We start from the raw sequence: 13,956 nt of genomic DNA, 5'->3' as shown, positions 1-13,956 counted from the left end.
CTCTTCTTGTCTAGCCAAACTATGAAGTGTGAAGAAATATGATCTTATCACTGTGGGGGCTGCGTCATCATACATTTGGAAAGCGCTATTAATGAACATTTTGTATGTGCCCAGATTAAGGCAGGTAAATATCTTAATCCTCTCAGTCACAAACTTGGCCTATAAATGCATATATCAAACTCATGAAAGCAACTTGTGCATAATTAAGAAATCAATTATGCCACAGGATGCCAAGAACAAACTCTTTTATTTGGCTAAAGGTTGTGCAACCTGATGAACTGTTTGGGAACTATTTCCCAGACTGGCTTTTTGAATCATATTTGCTTAGCATTTTCAAAGGAACAAAGCCATTTTTTTTTCTTAGTTCAGGAATTCAGTACACCAGCAAGAACTGGTATCATTATAAAAATATGCCAGAATACAAATCATGAAGGAAGAAACTTACTACTGACTACAGAGTTTTAGCATTGCCTCCCTCTGCTTGAAAGTTTAGATCGTCTCTTGTAGCAAAGTCTAGCCGAGAAAACCCATAGTGACCAAACGAGGATTCTAGTCATGACAAGATTATGTACATCACATGGGTTCAAACTGTAGAACCTAGAGCCAAGGCCAGTTCTGCAATGAGATGTGCACATTTGGAAAAGTGATTTAATCTGAGCTTAATTAATCTTTGAGGTTTTTTTTTCCTCCACTGCCAATTCAGAGACAGTATGTCTCAGTCCTAAAAATGCAATAATATAGCTATGAAGTTCAAAGGTAATACTGTGCCAGCTATGAATTTCTGAATTTTGTTACAACTATCAGGTTGAACCATATGAAATTACTAGGTTGTTGTTACTGTTGTTGGTTTTCAATCAACAGAGCTGGCAATTTTAGACAAATATTCTGGAACTTGGGGGAATTTAAGAGTTCAACTTAGAAGTACAGTTTTAATTATTTATATCAGTTTGTATCCCCCAGTCACTCCTAAATTAAGTGATAATCTTGAAAATATAGTCTCCTTCTTAGATGCATGAAGCTGTAGAAAAAAAATCTGCATTCTTTGTAAAGGCATGAGGCTTTGAACTGAAGCAGCAAGAATAAATATCAAGTGGCTCTTAACTAAGAGAGAAGTAGGAAGAGATGCTTGCATTAGTTTTGAGTATTGCCATGTCCTGAACTAAAGGAGCAGACCAAAATTTTGCAGAGCTCTAAATTCTAATTGGATTTTAGTCTTCACTTTATTATGACTTGCTGAAATCGAAGATGTAGTCAGTCACTGGGCCTCACTCAGTCCTCCCAGCTGTGGTGTGAGGAGCTGAAAATATAGTCCTAAAGATCTGCTCTAATGTGACATTCTCTGACTTGTGTTACTATTGAGCCACAATCAGGAGATCACTGTACAAGTGCATCTCAGAACGTCACAGATTATAAGTTAAATGATATTTAGTCTATGGAAAATTAAAAGTGGTTTTCCAGAGGAAACCGAACGTCAGGTTGAGCAAATGTACAAGAAAGTCACACTGGCCTGAGAACAAGAGAGGAGCTAAAAGGAGGGTAAGATATAGGAAAAATAAAACAACAGCAAAAACACAACGAAAAATCAACAGTGTGTAGACGTCTGAAATACAAAAGTTAAAGACTGCTAAAATAGGTGTCAAATAGCTTCTTCCTATTCATTAAGAATAAATGTCTGTTGAAAAGTAAAGAGATGGAATTTAGTGAAAAAACTGGGTCTGATTTGCCCTCCCATCAGATTCTGGCTTCTATAAACATAGCTGCCTATATTTATGCCAATGTGGGCATGTTAATGAAAATATAATTCCTTCTTAAAGAGTGTGAAGCCTACTTATGTCTGTAACAATCTGAATCACAGCAACTCAATATAAAATCTATCTTCCATAAAGCCTATGATCATGAAGGTAATTATGAAGGATTTTCAAAAACTACACCCATGCACATAAGAAAAGCGAGCAGAAGGGAAACATATAGTGGGGAAGTAATAGAGGCAATTAAACCAAAAATAGGGTATTGCTGAATTGTACAAAGTATTTTTCTCACCAATTTTCCTTCTTCTTTTAAAAAAATGCAAAATTGATTCCTTACCAGCATAAAATTGGTACTGTGTTTTGGAAAGGAAATCACAGGCTATTATAGGCACTTTCTAAGTTGATTTGTTCTTTTCAAATGATGGCCAGGAAATTAGATTTCCATTTTTCTTTGTCTAATCATTTATGATCTTCCTTGGAGATCTGCATGAAAATAAACGAACTGAAAAAAACTCAACTGAAGACTATGGCAACTGGAGAAGTCATATGGATTCATATCATCATGACACAGGTACATGTAATGTTACAAAGGCATAATTAGACCAAATATCTCTATTTTGCAAAGACTTCATTTAGCAGTCTGTTAGATGTCCATGCACAGGCTATCACAGCTGTAAGATGCCAATACAGAAGCATGCACGTGACTGTGTTAAATGAGCAAGAGGGAACTATGGAACAAACCCTTTACTCTTCATCTATGGCTACTCATGGAAAAGAGTGAAAATAAACTCAAATCCTTAGACTATTTTTACTAGCACAATTTTAATATATTTTTCTTCACTAATGGAATAGGTTACTTCATAAAATACAGATGACAAAAATATCCTTTAGAGCAATACAAGCCAATCAGTCAACCACCACTGGAAAATCCCTCCTATGAAGACACATGGCCTATATTCCCACATGCATCATATAAACACACACAGATAGCATGAGTCCCTGACCTGTGTCAATCCACTTTATTTCTAAAGTCCCTAAAGCAAAGACATTGGATTACTTTCTTTCACACGTAATCTATAGTTATTTTAAATTGTCCTGTAAAATTACAGAATACTGATTAAGTACAAAGTTTTCTTCATATTCTAAAGGTATTTCTGTTAGGAATTACCCACTAAATTGCAAATTATGGGAAGGTATGAGTCCCATCTTTCCCATCCCCATCTTAAAGTCAAATATTAGAGTTTTGTCTGACAAAAGGATTATATCACCACCCGTATTTTATATCTAAATGGAAAAGTTTCATTTTATAAAACAAGGAATCAGTTAAAGGTTGCTGTCAGATACTGACTTTTTCTAATAAAAACTTTTCTATTTTTAAACAGACAGGACAGCAATTATGACATGAGAAAATGACACGGAATGCCAGTTTCAGAGAAAACAAATGAGGACTTCGGGGAACAGCCGCTCTCCTTCAGTTCTGCTCTCTCCTGCTGTTTATATGCTATAGCCACAGAACTGACCATCTGGACCCAAAATGCAAAGCCTAAAATGCTTACTACCTGTGCTTTACAGAAAAAAATGTTTAGAAGACCCTGTGCTACATCACTGGTTCTTTTCCCATTAACTAGGAGAAGTAAAGGAAATGGTCTCACAAAATAACTAGCTCGATACAGTATATGTACGTGATGTGATTCTCCTGGGGTCCTTTTGGGGCTGAGCCACCTTCTTGAGAGTGACCTGGACATACTTGTGACGCACTCACCTCTGAGGATCCGATCCCCTTCAGGTCTATATGATTTTTCAGGTTTGTGCTTCTTTGATTCCTTGCTTATGATTTTATGTAAACTAAATTGATTCTAAACTTGAATAGATTTTCATATATGTGATGTGATTCTCCTGGGGTCCTTTTGGGGCTGAGCCACCTTCTTGAGAGTGACCTGGACATACTTGTGACGCACTCACCTCTGAGGATCCGATCCCCTTCAGGTCTATATGATTTTTCAGGTTTGTGCTTCTTTGATTCCTTGCTTATGATTTTATGTAAACTAAATTGATTCTAAACTTGAATAGATTTTCATATATTTATGCCTGATAGCCAAAAGAATGTATATGATTGGCAATAGGAATTCTGTCCTATTCTCCTTTGGAATACTCTGTATCCTCAAGAAGGTACTTAAATTTTCTGATTGTACTTACATACAAATGATATAGTCACAAATTGCAAGACTTTCATGTCATAAGTGATGAAATTTTTTTCTAGCCAAAAGGGTCTTAATTGCTCAGAAGCTTTAAGTCTTTTGAAAAGGGACCTTGCTCATTTCTTAAACTTCTGTCCACATTGCATCCAGAAAGTGGTCGGAAGGTGCCTCTGCCTAGTAGCGCTGCAGTCCAGCCTCCTCGATCACATTTTTGTTGATTAATAAAGAGATCAAGGAGAGCTTTCTTTATCCTTTCCACAGCTGTCTACACCAGCAACCAGGAATATCATAAAAGAACCAGAATGTGTTATTCATTTGCATTTACATTCTAAAATATCATTTTTGGTCAGTTCTTAAGAACACTGGCTGTTCTTGCAGAAGACCCGGCTTTGAATCCCAGCACCCACATGGCAGCTAACAACTGTCTGTAACTCCAGTTCCAGGGGATGCAACAACCTCTTCTGTCCTCTGTGGGCATTGCACAACACGGGTGCAGTTCCTACATATAGGCAATACAAGCGTAGACATAAAATTAAAAAATAATAATAAATATTTTTTAAAATGCCACTGAAATTTGTTCACATCACCCGTGTCAGTCATGATAGATTTGTCACCATTTCTTTCTGTCAGAAAATCTGAATGTGTGGAATTTCTCAAGTATATCCAAAATGTGTATAGTTTACGCTGATCTCCAACACACTGTCAATACTTCTACTGCACTTGCAATGTCTTAAACTATCAAGTAATTATTCTCAACCACCAAAAGAGAAGTAGAAACAGAGTCCTGATTGATCAATCTCCCATCCTTTCATAAGAGTCATGTTAATCATAAAATAATAAACATCATCAAAGATCTAAGAGTGAAGGTCAAACAGCATAAGAATAGGTTGTGTGTATACACTAATAAAGTTGCAAAAATCTTTCCAATTTATTTGAAAATGTATCCCTGAAAGACAATATAGATCAAGAATGCTAAAGTATGGCAACATGGTGTCACTGGGTTCTGCCTGGGACATTTTCCCAAGGAACATTACTAGTTCTCAGGATCATTCTCCACCAAGCACACAAACAAGTTACCACCTTGTAGCAAAACCTCTTGGTTTCTTAGTCTACAGTAGTACCCCAAAGTGGCTTATGTACATTCTAGGAGATACATAAGCCAATCCTCCAGGTGAGTAAAGATAGGGGAATTTTTTAAAATATAAATTATCACTAGCATAGGGGATTAGTAATTGTTAGTATGACTCTGGGCTCCATTTCAGAACACAGGTAAAACTCCTCAAAAGGAAGGTTGTAAAACAGACAGGTTAAAACTGAGAAACAAATGCCACAGCAGTTCATCAAATCTATTATGGACCACAGTCCCACAGTGCCAGCTTCTGCACTGCCCATCAACCACCCTAGTGCTGATGAAAAGATACAGTCAACAGTCACCCTTACTCATGCCTCTGAAAGGACGATGACACACTCACTGTTTCTGAAGTAAGTGCTGGTGCTGCTGCTGCTGCTGTTGCCGGTATGTCTCGATTGTGTGCTGAGGAAGGTACTGCATGAGCTCCAGGGACTCTTTGATCTTCAACAACATTTCATAAGTCTCACGACCTCTCACCTACAGAAAAGCACATTTGGAAAGTGAAGATGAAGAACTTCAAATCTGACAGAAGTCAGTCAGTCCTCATTATTGGTGGATTCTGTCTACAGATGCACCTACTCTTTAACAATTATTTGTAACACGGAAATCAATACAGTTGGCACTTTGTGGTCATTTACAGACATGCACTGTGACAGAAGTCATCTGTGCCTGTTCTCAGTTGAAGGGGAGCAAGAAGGTGCTCTGCTGTGTGATTTCAGCTCCCATGCTGCAAACTAGTGTTTTTACCACAGTCTATTCACTGCCATGTATTTCATAGTGTTGTGCTTTCTGTGAGTGACTTTGTAATTTAAAAGGTGCTCTGAACTAAAATGCTGTTTAATAGTCCCAAGTGTGAGAAGACAGTGTTGTGTTGTACTGTGCAGAGAACATGCCTGTGTTTGAGAACCCTTATCCAGGCATGAGTTACCATGTTGACTGTGAGTTCAATGAGGAAGACTCAACATCTATTAAATAGGATGCCTCTAAACAGAAGCATACACAAATCAAGGTTATGCCTTAAACTATTGATGAAATGTAGGGTCAGAGGTTCATGGAAAGTTAACACTATATTTCCTAAGGACAAGGGTTCAATATTTTTGAATTCAGTTTTAGCTATAACTTTATAAAATGTAATTACTATGAAAAATAAACTATCCTTGGAACGAAAAAAGTTTTCAGCAGGGATAAAAGGCACTTCTCTTTTTCGGAGTCTTCTTAAAGTTTTAAAAATTCAGAGGAGGGTCAGGGCCAGCATGAGGCAAGCAATGTACCTGATAACCTTCAGGGCTATGGGAGTTAGTGCTCAAGGAAATTCTGTACCCTAGACTTTTATGTATCCCACCTAGCCACTTCCCTGAGAACAAGAGACAGAATTTTGCCAGAATACAAAAATAGAAGGATTTTCTCTCCCCTGTGGTTAGCTCCTACTCACCTCTGGACGCCCATCTCTGAGAAGCTTGCCCTGACCGTCTGCCTTTGCTTTCTGTGTTTGTTCCTTCCCTTGTATTTCTTCAGCTTTACTAAGTGTTTATTTCATCAGCTTTCTAACTACTGCGCTGTCACTGTAAGGTAAGCTCTTTGAAGGTAAGTACTATTTCCTACTTCTAGTTGCTCAGGATCTAGCCTACTTGTCACTCAATAATACCCACTAAACACATGTTAAACTGATTCAGCTTGTTTTTCACCTCATACACTTTTTAAAAGATAATTTTACACAAATTTAGACATAACTCATCATAAGGTACCTCCCCATGAGTACACACTGTTCCCTAAAACATGGATTTTCAGATAGTTCAGTTAAGTCTTTTGGAGTATTTAGTATAGTAAGGATAATGTTTTACTTAAAGGTCACTTTCTCTATGTTGCCTTAGAAACAAGACATTGGAAAGCTGAATCACTGATTTTCCTGAGGGCTAGGGCACAAGAAAGGTCGGGAAAGATGTAGGGCGCACCCAAACCTGTTGAGCAGCTTTAGCTCCAATCCCAGGGCAGTAACTCAGTCAATTCTCCTGGCACTGCTTGCCTGTGCCTCATGTCAGTTTGGATGGCATCAAGGGTTGCATTCGTCACCCACATTTAATAAAATTTTAGTAGAGCAGCAATAGCCATTCTATATAGCAAAGACCTAGGGCAGTAAGAACTCAATGAATAGAAACCATAACCTAATAGTTAACCACATATCTAATAGTAACCCAGCGAAGTGAAGGATGGTCTTAAGGTGTGGGTTCAAGTTGGGCGTGGTGGTGTACGCCTTTAGTCCCAGCACTTGGGAGGCAGAGCAAGCAGATCCCTGTGAGATCAAGGTCAGCCTGGTCTACATAGTGAGCTCCAGGCCAGCTGGGACTACAGGTCTCCAAAAGACCAAAAAAGAATTGGGTAAAGCTTTCTGGCTATTCACACATGATTGTGGATTCTGCCTCATTTGGTTTTCTTTATAAAAGTTCCCCCAAAGTAAACAAACATTTCCAGCACTAAGAAATGATTGCTTGAAGAGACAAAAGTGCTATTCGCTCAGATTTCATCATTACATATGGTGTATTACCAACTTTGTGAACTATTTGTGACAAAAATTCAGGAATGGTCATGCTATGCAGGAAAATCTTGTCATTCAAAAATAATAAAGTGTAAATTAATTGTAAATATTTGATGAACATCCCATTATGAAGGTAGTAGCTATGATAGGATGGGAAGGTAAGCGGAAAAGCTCACAATATTAATAGATCCTTTGACTGTAAAGGAAAATGATAACTTTAGGACTTAAAAATCCCTTTGCTTTACTTTATACCTCCTTCTGCCACTATGGATTGAATATTTTGTCTCCAAACTTTATATGTTGAACTCCTAAATTCCAAAATATTGTTATCAGGCGATAGAGTCTTTGGCAGGTTATTCAGGTTGGAGAGGGTAGGACTTTCATGAATGGGATAAGTGCCCTTGTAAAAGAGTCCTCCGAGAGATATGTAGCTTTCTATCCTGTATATGAGGATATGCAGAGAAGACAGAAGCTAGAGCTCAGAAGAGGGCCCTCCCAGAACCTGACCCAGGGCATCTTGATCTTGGTGGTCTGACCCTAAGCACTTGGAGAAACAAAAGCTGTTATTTACAAGCTAGCTTGTTTATGTCACTTTGTTGTTTCAGCTCCAACTGACAGAGTCCACTCCTCTGTGTCCCAGCTGACTAGGTGATGATGTCCGTTTAATAAGAGCTCATTCAAGAACAGCTAAGTAAGTGGCCATACGCATTCAAGGGCATTCAAGGGCGGCAACTCACAGGCAAGTATAACAGTTCATCATCTGGTGACCTTCGTTTCTTGATGGATGTCATCTGGATGCCATGTGTGTTCTGACGAAAAGCTGGTGGAAGAAAATTGCAAGATTCAGCCTGAGAAATCACTGAAGCTCTAATATAATTTAATCATATTTATTCATTAAATATTGATATTTAGGGGCTGGGGAGATGCTCAGTGGTTAAGAACACTGGTTGTTCTTGCAGAAGACCTGGGTTCGAATCCCAGCACCCACATGGCAGCTAACAACTGTCTGTAACTCCAGTCCCAGGGGCTCCAACAGCTTCTTCTGACCTCTGCGGGCATTGCACGACATGGGTGCACTTACCTACACGCAGGCAATACACGCATACACATAAAATAACTAATAAAATTTTTTTAAAGTTAAAAAAATATTGATACTTAATCATGCACACTAAGCAGACACCTTCTAGATTAAGGACTTCAGTCTTAAGCATCCATCTGATTGATGCCAACTGCTTTTACATTAACAAGGAGGTAGGAGAGAGTCGAAATGGCAAGTTGAACAGTAAATTCTGGATGCCTGGGGGTGCTCAGAATATACTATGTGTATCTGAAGAGTCACTAAGAAAAGAGAAATTCATCTTATTTTTCAGATAATTCATCTCCTAAGGAGTTAAATGCATGGTATAGGGATTGTGTTGGAAATGGCAAAATGAGGGAATTAGCAAGTGATAAATCTCTAAAGTTTTCAAAATAGAATAAAAAAATCAGTCAGGACTAATGGTATGAAATGATCGTGATACCAAAACTGAAATAATCTGTTCTTACAGGCTGTTAGAAGTCACCGACTCCTAGGTAATTAGAGCACTCAAAAAAAAAAATGCTCTATTGCTCTGTTACCTGCAGGATCAAGAGTGAAATTAGAATGGTGAGACACATATGTGATATATTTGGTATTTTGAGGAGTTATCAGAGAAAGAGAGAGAGAGTCCATAGAAAAGTGTATCACACTGAACAGTTGGAAGTTCATGGTCATAGGGTCTGTAAAGAGCAATTCAATATCTAATTCATTTGAACAGCAATCAATTATAAGATTAGTCCTTTTCTGTAAAAGAAGTCACTGTGATATACTTCAAAATATTTGTAGAGTAGGTATGATAGTCCATGCCTGTAATAATCTCAGAACATGGGTTATTGAGGGAGGAGAGCCAAAGTGAGTTCAAAGCCAGACTGGTGTATATAGAGAATTCCGGGTCAGCCTGAGATCCTGTCTCACAAAAAGCAAAACAAAAACAATAACAAAAAACTAGCTGGGCATGGGGGTGCACACCTTTAATCCCAGCACTGGGAGGCAGAGGAAGGCAGATCTCTAAGATTGAGGCCAACCTTGTCTATACAGGGAGTTCTAGGCCAGGTGGGGCTACAGGGAGACCCTGTCTCAAACACAACAACCAAACAAACAAATCCCAAACTAACAAGTAGTGCTAACAGGCTTATGTTTATGCAAAATAGTCTGTAGAAAAACAGTTCACCACAAACTAATATCTCAAGTGTGAGTGGTGTTCTAATTTTCTTATCTGGGGTTCCAGGACTCTGTGTAGGTGGCTGAGTAGAGGCTTTAGGATAGAGAGCACTCAAACCCCTTTCCACTGGAGCAGCTTTGCTTTCACAAAAGTGTCTCATAAGCTTCTTGAGATACTTCATTGATTGAAATCTGAGTTCAATAAAAACTGATAGGGTAATGGAGGTCATAGGGTCACACATGTGAAATCAAGACTCAGTGAGACCCAGATCTGTACATTCCCCAGACTGTGGCTCATGAAATCCATCCATAAATGATACCCATAGGGTCCAGAGGAGAATGGGTACTTACTTAGGTAGTATTCAAATCACTTGGAGAGCTTACAAAACACAGATTACACAGCCACCCAGTTTCTGATGCAGCAAGTCTGGCACCTAAGAATGGGCATTTCTGCCCAGTTTGTAGAAGTTGATGATGCTACTGGTATGGGAGTCATATTCTAAGCAGGCCTGCAGTAAAACTTTCTACCAGTGACAGCTTTCCAAACTGTAGCTTACTCTGGAGAACAGTGCAGTGGCTAGGCCTGTACTATCTCTACTCTCACTGACTTGGAGATGTCTGGTCATGCTCACTTGCCAGTGCTCACAGTTCTAGTCATGCAGATGTCCTTATGTTATCTGCCAGAGTCATAGATCTGGAGAAGAACTCAACCCTGCCCCGTTTGGCACTACATCTACTTACGGCGCTTCGTACCATCACCGTTCTTTGTGCTGTCCGAAACCTGCTGCTTTCTGATGCTGTCTTCGTCTGCCTTCCTGTCTCTCCCTGGGCAAGCGCAAATCCGGGCCTCAAAGCATCTTCGGCCCAGGACTTGCCCACTAGCAGTTAGAGAAGAGAGGAAGAAGAGTCAAGTAACAGGGTCTTCAAGGTCCCCTGGGGTCCTCCCACTTGTATCCTCTTTCTCTCGGCCATCACATGTGCACGCTCCCCACCCTTTCAGCATGGCTGCTCTGAGCAAGGACCCCAAGCACTCGGCAGAACCAAAGATGCTTACGTGCCACAAGCGATATTAGTAAATAGCATTCCATTTGTTCTGCAAAGAACCTCCAAGCCATTAGCTGAACAGCTGTATTTAGCTACATATTTTGAAGGAAACTTGAGTTAAGCCAGTGGATGTCTCTGGATAAAATCCCCTCTGGCAGCCCAGACTTCTCAAAGAAACTGTTAAATGCCTTGGGGCCACTGAAAACAAACACTGTCTAATCAGAAACAATTCCAGTCAAAAGTCAAGAAGGCTGGTATGGAGTGACTTGGACCCTCCCAGCTCCTTTTCCCTTTTACCCTTACCCACCCTCCTCTCAGATCTTTTATGTGTTTAGGGCAGGTTTAAAGCACAAAGGAGGAAGGAATCGGGGCAGCTCTCTGTGCACACAACGCTAATAAAAAAACAGATTTCACTACGTCCTCTACCTATGATTGTTTATGAAATGACAGTTTCACACATGCCACTTACTCTCTGGTTTCCAAAGTAACAATGATTAAAATTGGACGGCGGTTCATCCCTCCGACACAGCTGCTGTTACACATGAAATTGTATAGGACTGTGGTGAATTCAGTGCCAACCTGAGCATGGGAGAAAAAGAAACATGTACATACATATATGCATAGAACTTACGTCGATGACAGTTGGAGCTAATGTTCTTCCTTCTCCCTTTCTTCTTTTGAAAGAACCCCACTTTTAAGGGCATGGTTCCTTCTAGAGAGGTGTATTCTAAAATCCACTGTAGAGCTCTCTTTGTCTGGCTTTCTAGAACAATTTGCAGCTGCGAGGAACTACAGAGGTGAAAAGGGCAGTACTAGAGGGCTGATCTTCGAAGCTGTCCATTTGCAAGCGGATCCCAATTACTCACTTCAAACAATTTGTACCAGGGTATCACTGAAAAAGGAGAGCTGGAGGGAAAAAGCCCCAAAGAGAAGCAATGCTCCAGGGATATTTTCCCTCTGGAGAAAACAATATAACATGGGCTTGCAAATTAACTTCCATAAAGAATATCATAGAGCTAAAATGCCCTCAGAATTAAGCCATCTACAGTGTTCATTTGTAGATAAGGTAACTGAAGCAAAGCGCAGAGAGGGCGGGCGAGTCACATCCAAGGATCCACAGCTAACCAGTAAACCCCAGAAGGCTTTGCTGGTCTTCAGATCTTCACTGTACACTTTCCACCACTCTGCTCTACTTCATGCCACACATTTGCAAATATACCATCTGTTCAGGCAAACTGCAGCTATGCAGTGTACCTTAGCCTCTTACACCTACAGTCTACACTGGAGTGCTTATATCTAGTATTTATTCATTTCTATTATCAATTGTCAAGCAGGTAAAACCATGTTCCATGTAAAACTAATTTCCCTTGCATCACTAGCTGCCTTTAAGAGAGGTACATGGGCAGAGCTGCGGCGCCAAGTTAATTCAATATACATTCAGGAATTAAAAAAAATTTATTTCCTTTTTAGGTATATGAGTGTTTTTTGCCTGTGTGTATGTCTGTGTACCATCTGCATGCCCTGCCCTGTACCTGCAGAGAACAGAAGAGGGCATTGGATCCCTGAAAACTTGAGTTACAAAGGGTTGTGAGCCACCTTGTGGGTGCTGGGAACAGTGAGAACAGCAGTACTCTTAACTACTAAGCCATCTCTCCAGCCTCACATTCGGGATTTTTGAAGGGGCGACAGATGGACAAAAGACATAAAAAGGAATTTTTTAAAGAAATTATTCATTTATTTTTTCGTGTGTGAGTGTTTTGCCTGCTTGTATATATTTGAACCTGTGTCACACAATGACTGCAGAATGGAACTGTGGAGAGGAAGTGTAGTCACAGACAGTTGTTAGCTACCATGTGGTGCTGGGAAACAAACCCCATCCTCTGCAAGAGCAGCCACTGCTCTTAACATCTGAGCTATCTCTCCAGTCCCCAAAAGAATTCTTTTTAAAGTATTTGATATCAAGAATAAACACAGTGATAAATGTGAGAGATTCATCGTGTGACCAAATGAACACTCTTTCTTCTACCCAGTATACCATCAGTCAGTCTGAGTATCTGCTTATCTGTGTTGTTTCTTTGCTGTTTACCTGGGGCGGCTCATACGGGACCAGCACACTCTGCCTTCCAGTGATAGGATCTTCTACATACTGGGCATGGCTGTTCCCTTCTACTCGAATCAAATGACTAGGAGGGGCAATCTGTCCTATAGATCAGAAAAAGACAAAATAGTTAGATCATTGACCTTAATAATAAAGAATATGAAATAAAACTGCATGGGCAGAATGATGCTCGCCCAAGAAACAGTTTGTGTAGTAAAATAAGTAACTGCTCTTGATAAAAGACAGCTCTTGTTACCAGGTACATAATAAGGGCTGATATCTGAGACTTCAGAGTAACACAAAGTAATACTGCTTATCACCACCAGGGTAATGGTTCAATGCTTTGTAGCTTAAGGTTAACTATTTAAACTTTATAGAACTCTAAGAGTGCATCTAGCATTTCATCCATTGCATGGAATTTTTCAAGTTTCCCTGGAAAATTGAAGAAAAACAGACAGGTTAACTAAAAAAATAATGCAGTCCAAGAGTTTGACCCGCAAAGACACTAAATAAGAAATAGAAGAAAAGGCTGAGGTTGTAGTTCAGTGGCACAGTGAACACTTGCCCACCACGTACAAGGCCCTGGATTCGAGCTCCAGCACTGAGAACAAGACAAAAGACAGAAGATGGCAAGCACCTGGGCCTTACCTTGTTTATTTTTTCTTCTCTTTTTCATCTTTAGACCTTGCTTTAGTTGTAAAGATAAGAAATATTCAGGGTTTACTATGTTGAAAGAGGCCCAGGTTGGAGACAGAAAAAGGGGAGCAAGTTTTTAAGAGCACAGGCATCATCATAAAATTGTGCTATTTGGCAATGTGCCAAAAGAAAGGCAGTGTTCTAAGAATTAGGACCCATAAAAGCTGTCTTTATCCTTTGGCTATGAATTTCCAGTCTATGAAAACTATTCAATAAAAGTAAAGAGCTAAGTAGGTCAAGATGCCCTCTACAGCATCATCTATTTTGA

General features: G+C 39.6%; 1 protein-coding gene across 6 annotated transcripts in view; it reads right to left on the bottom strand.

The window, feature by feature from the left end:
• The window catches only part of Tp63 (tumor protein p63), a 214,679-nt gene that overhangs the window by 16,735 nt on the left and 183,988 nt on the right, over positions 1 to 13,956 (bottom strand). For 5 of the 6 annotated variants that reach the window (XM_008839677.2, XM_029566766.1, XM_029566763.1 and 2 more), the window contains 5 exons: positions 12,981 to 13,096; positions 11,364 to 11,473; positions 10,592 to 10,728; positions 8,349 to 8,431; positions 5,419 to 5,555 (listed from right to left, as the gene is read on the bottom strand). In XM_008839677.2, coding sequence (XP_008837899.1) covers positions 5,419 to 5,555; positions 8,349 to 8,431; positions 10,592 to 10,728; positions 11,364 to 11,473; positions 12,981 to 13,096 — 583 coding nt within the window. The remainder of the gene's footprint in view (positions 1 to 5,418; positions 5,556 to 8,348; positions 8,432 to 10,591; positions 10,729 to 11,363; positions 11,474 to 12,980; positions 13,097 to 13,956) is intronic. The other variant, XM_008839687.3, reaches the window with a different exon arrangement.

This window comes from Nannospalax galili, unplaced genomic scaffold (genome assembly GCF_000622305.1).
Source record: "Nannospalax galili isolate Female #2095 unplaced genomic scaffold, S.galili_v1.0 scaffold559, whole genome shotgun sequence".
Taxonomy (NCBI): domain Eukaryota; kingdom Metazoa; phylum Chordata; class Mammalia; order Rodentia; family Spalacidae; genus Nannospalax; species Nannospalax galili.
The sequence above is the reverse complement of the archived record's forward strand: the minus strand, read 5'-3'. Positions and strand labels throughout refer to the sequence as shown.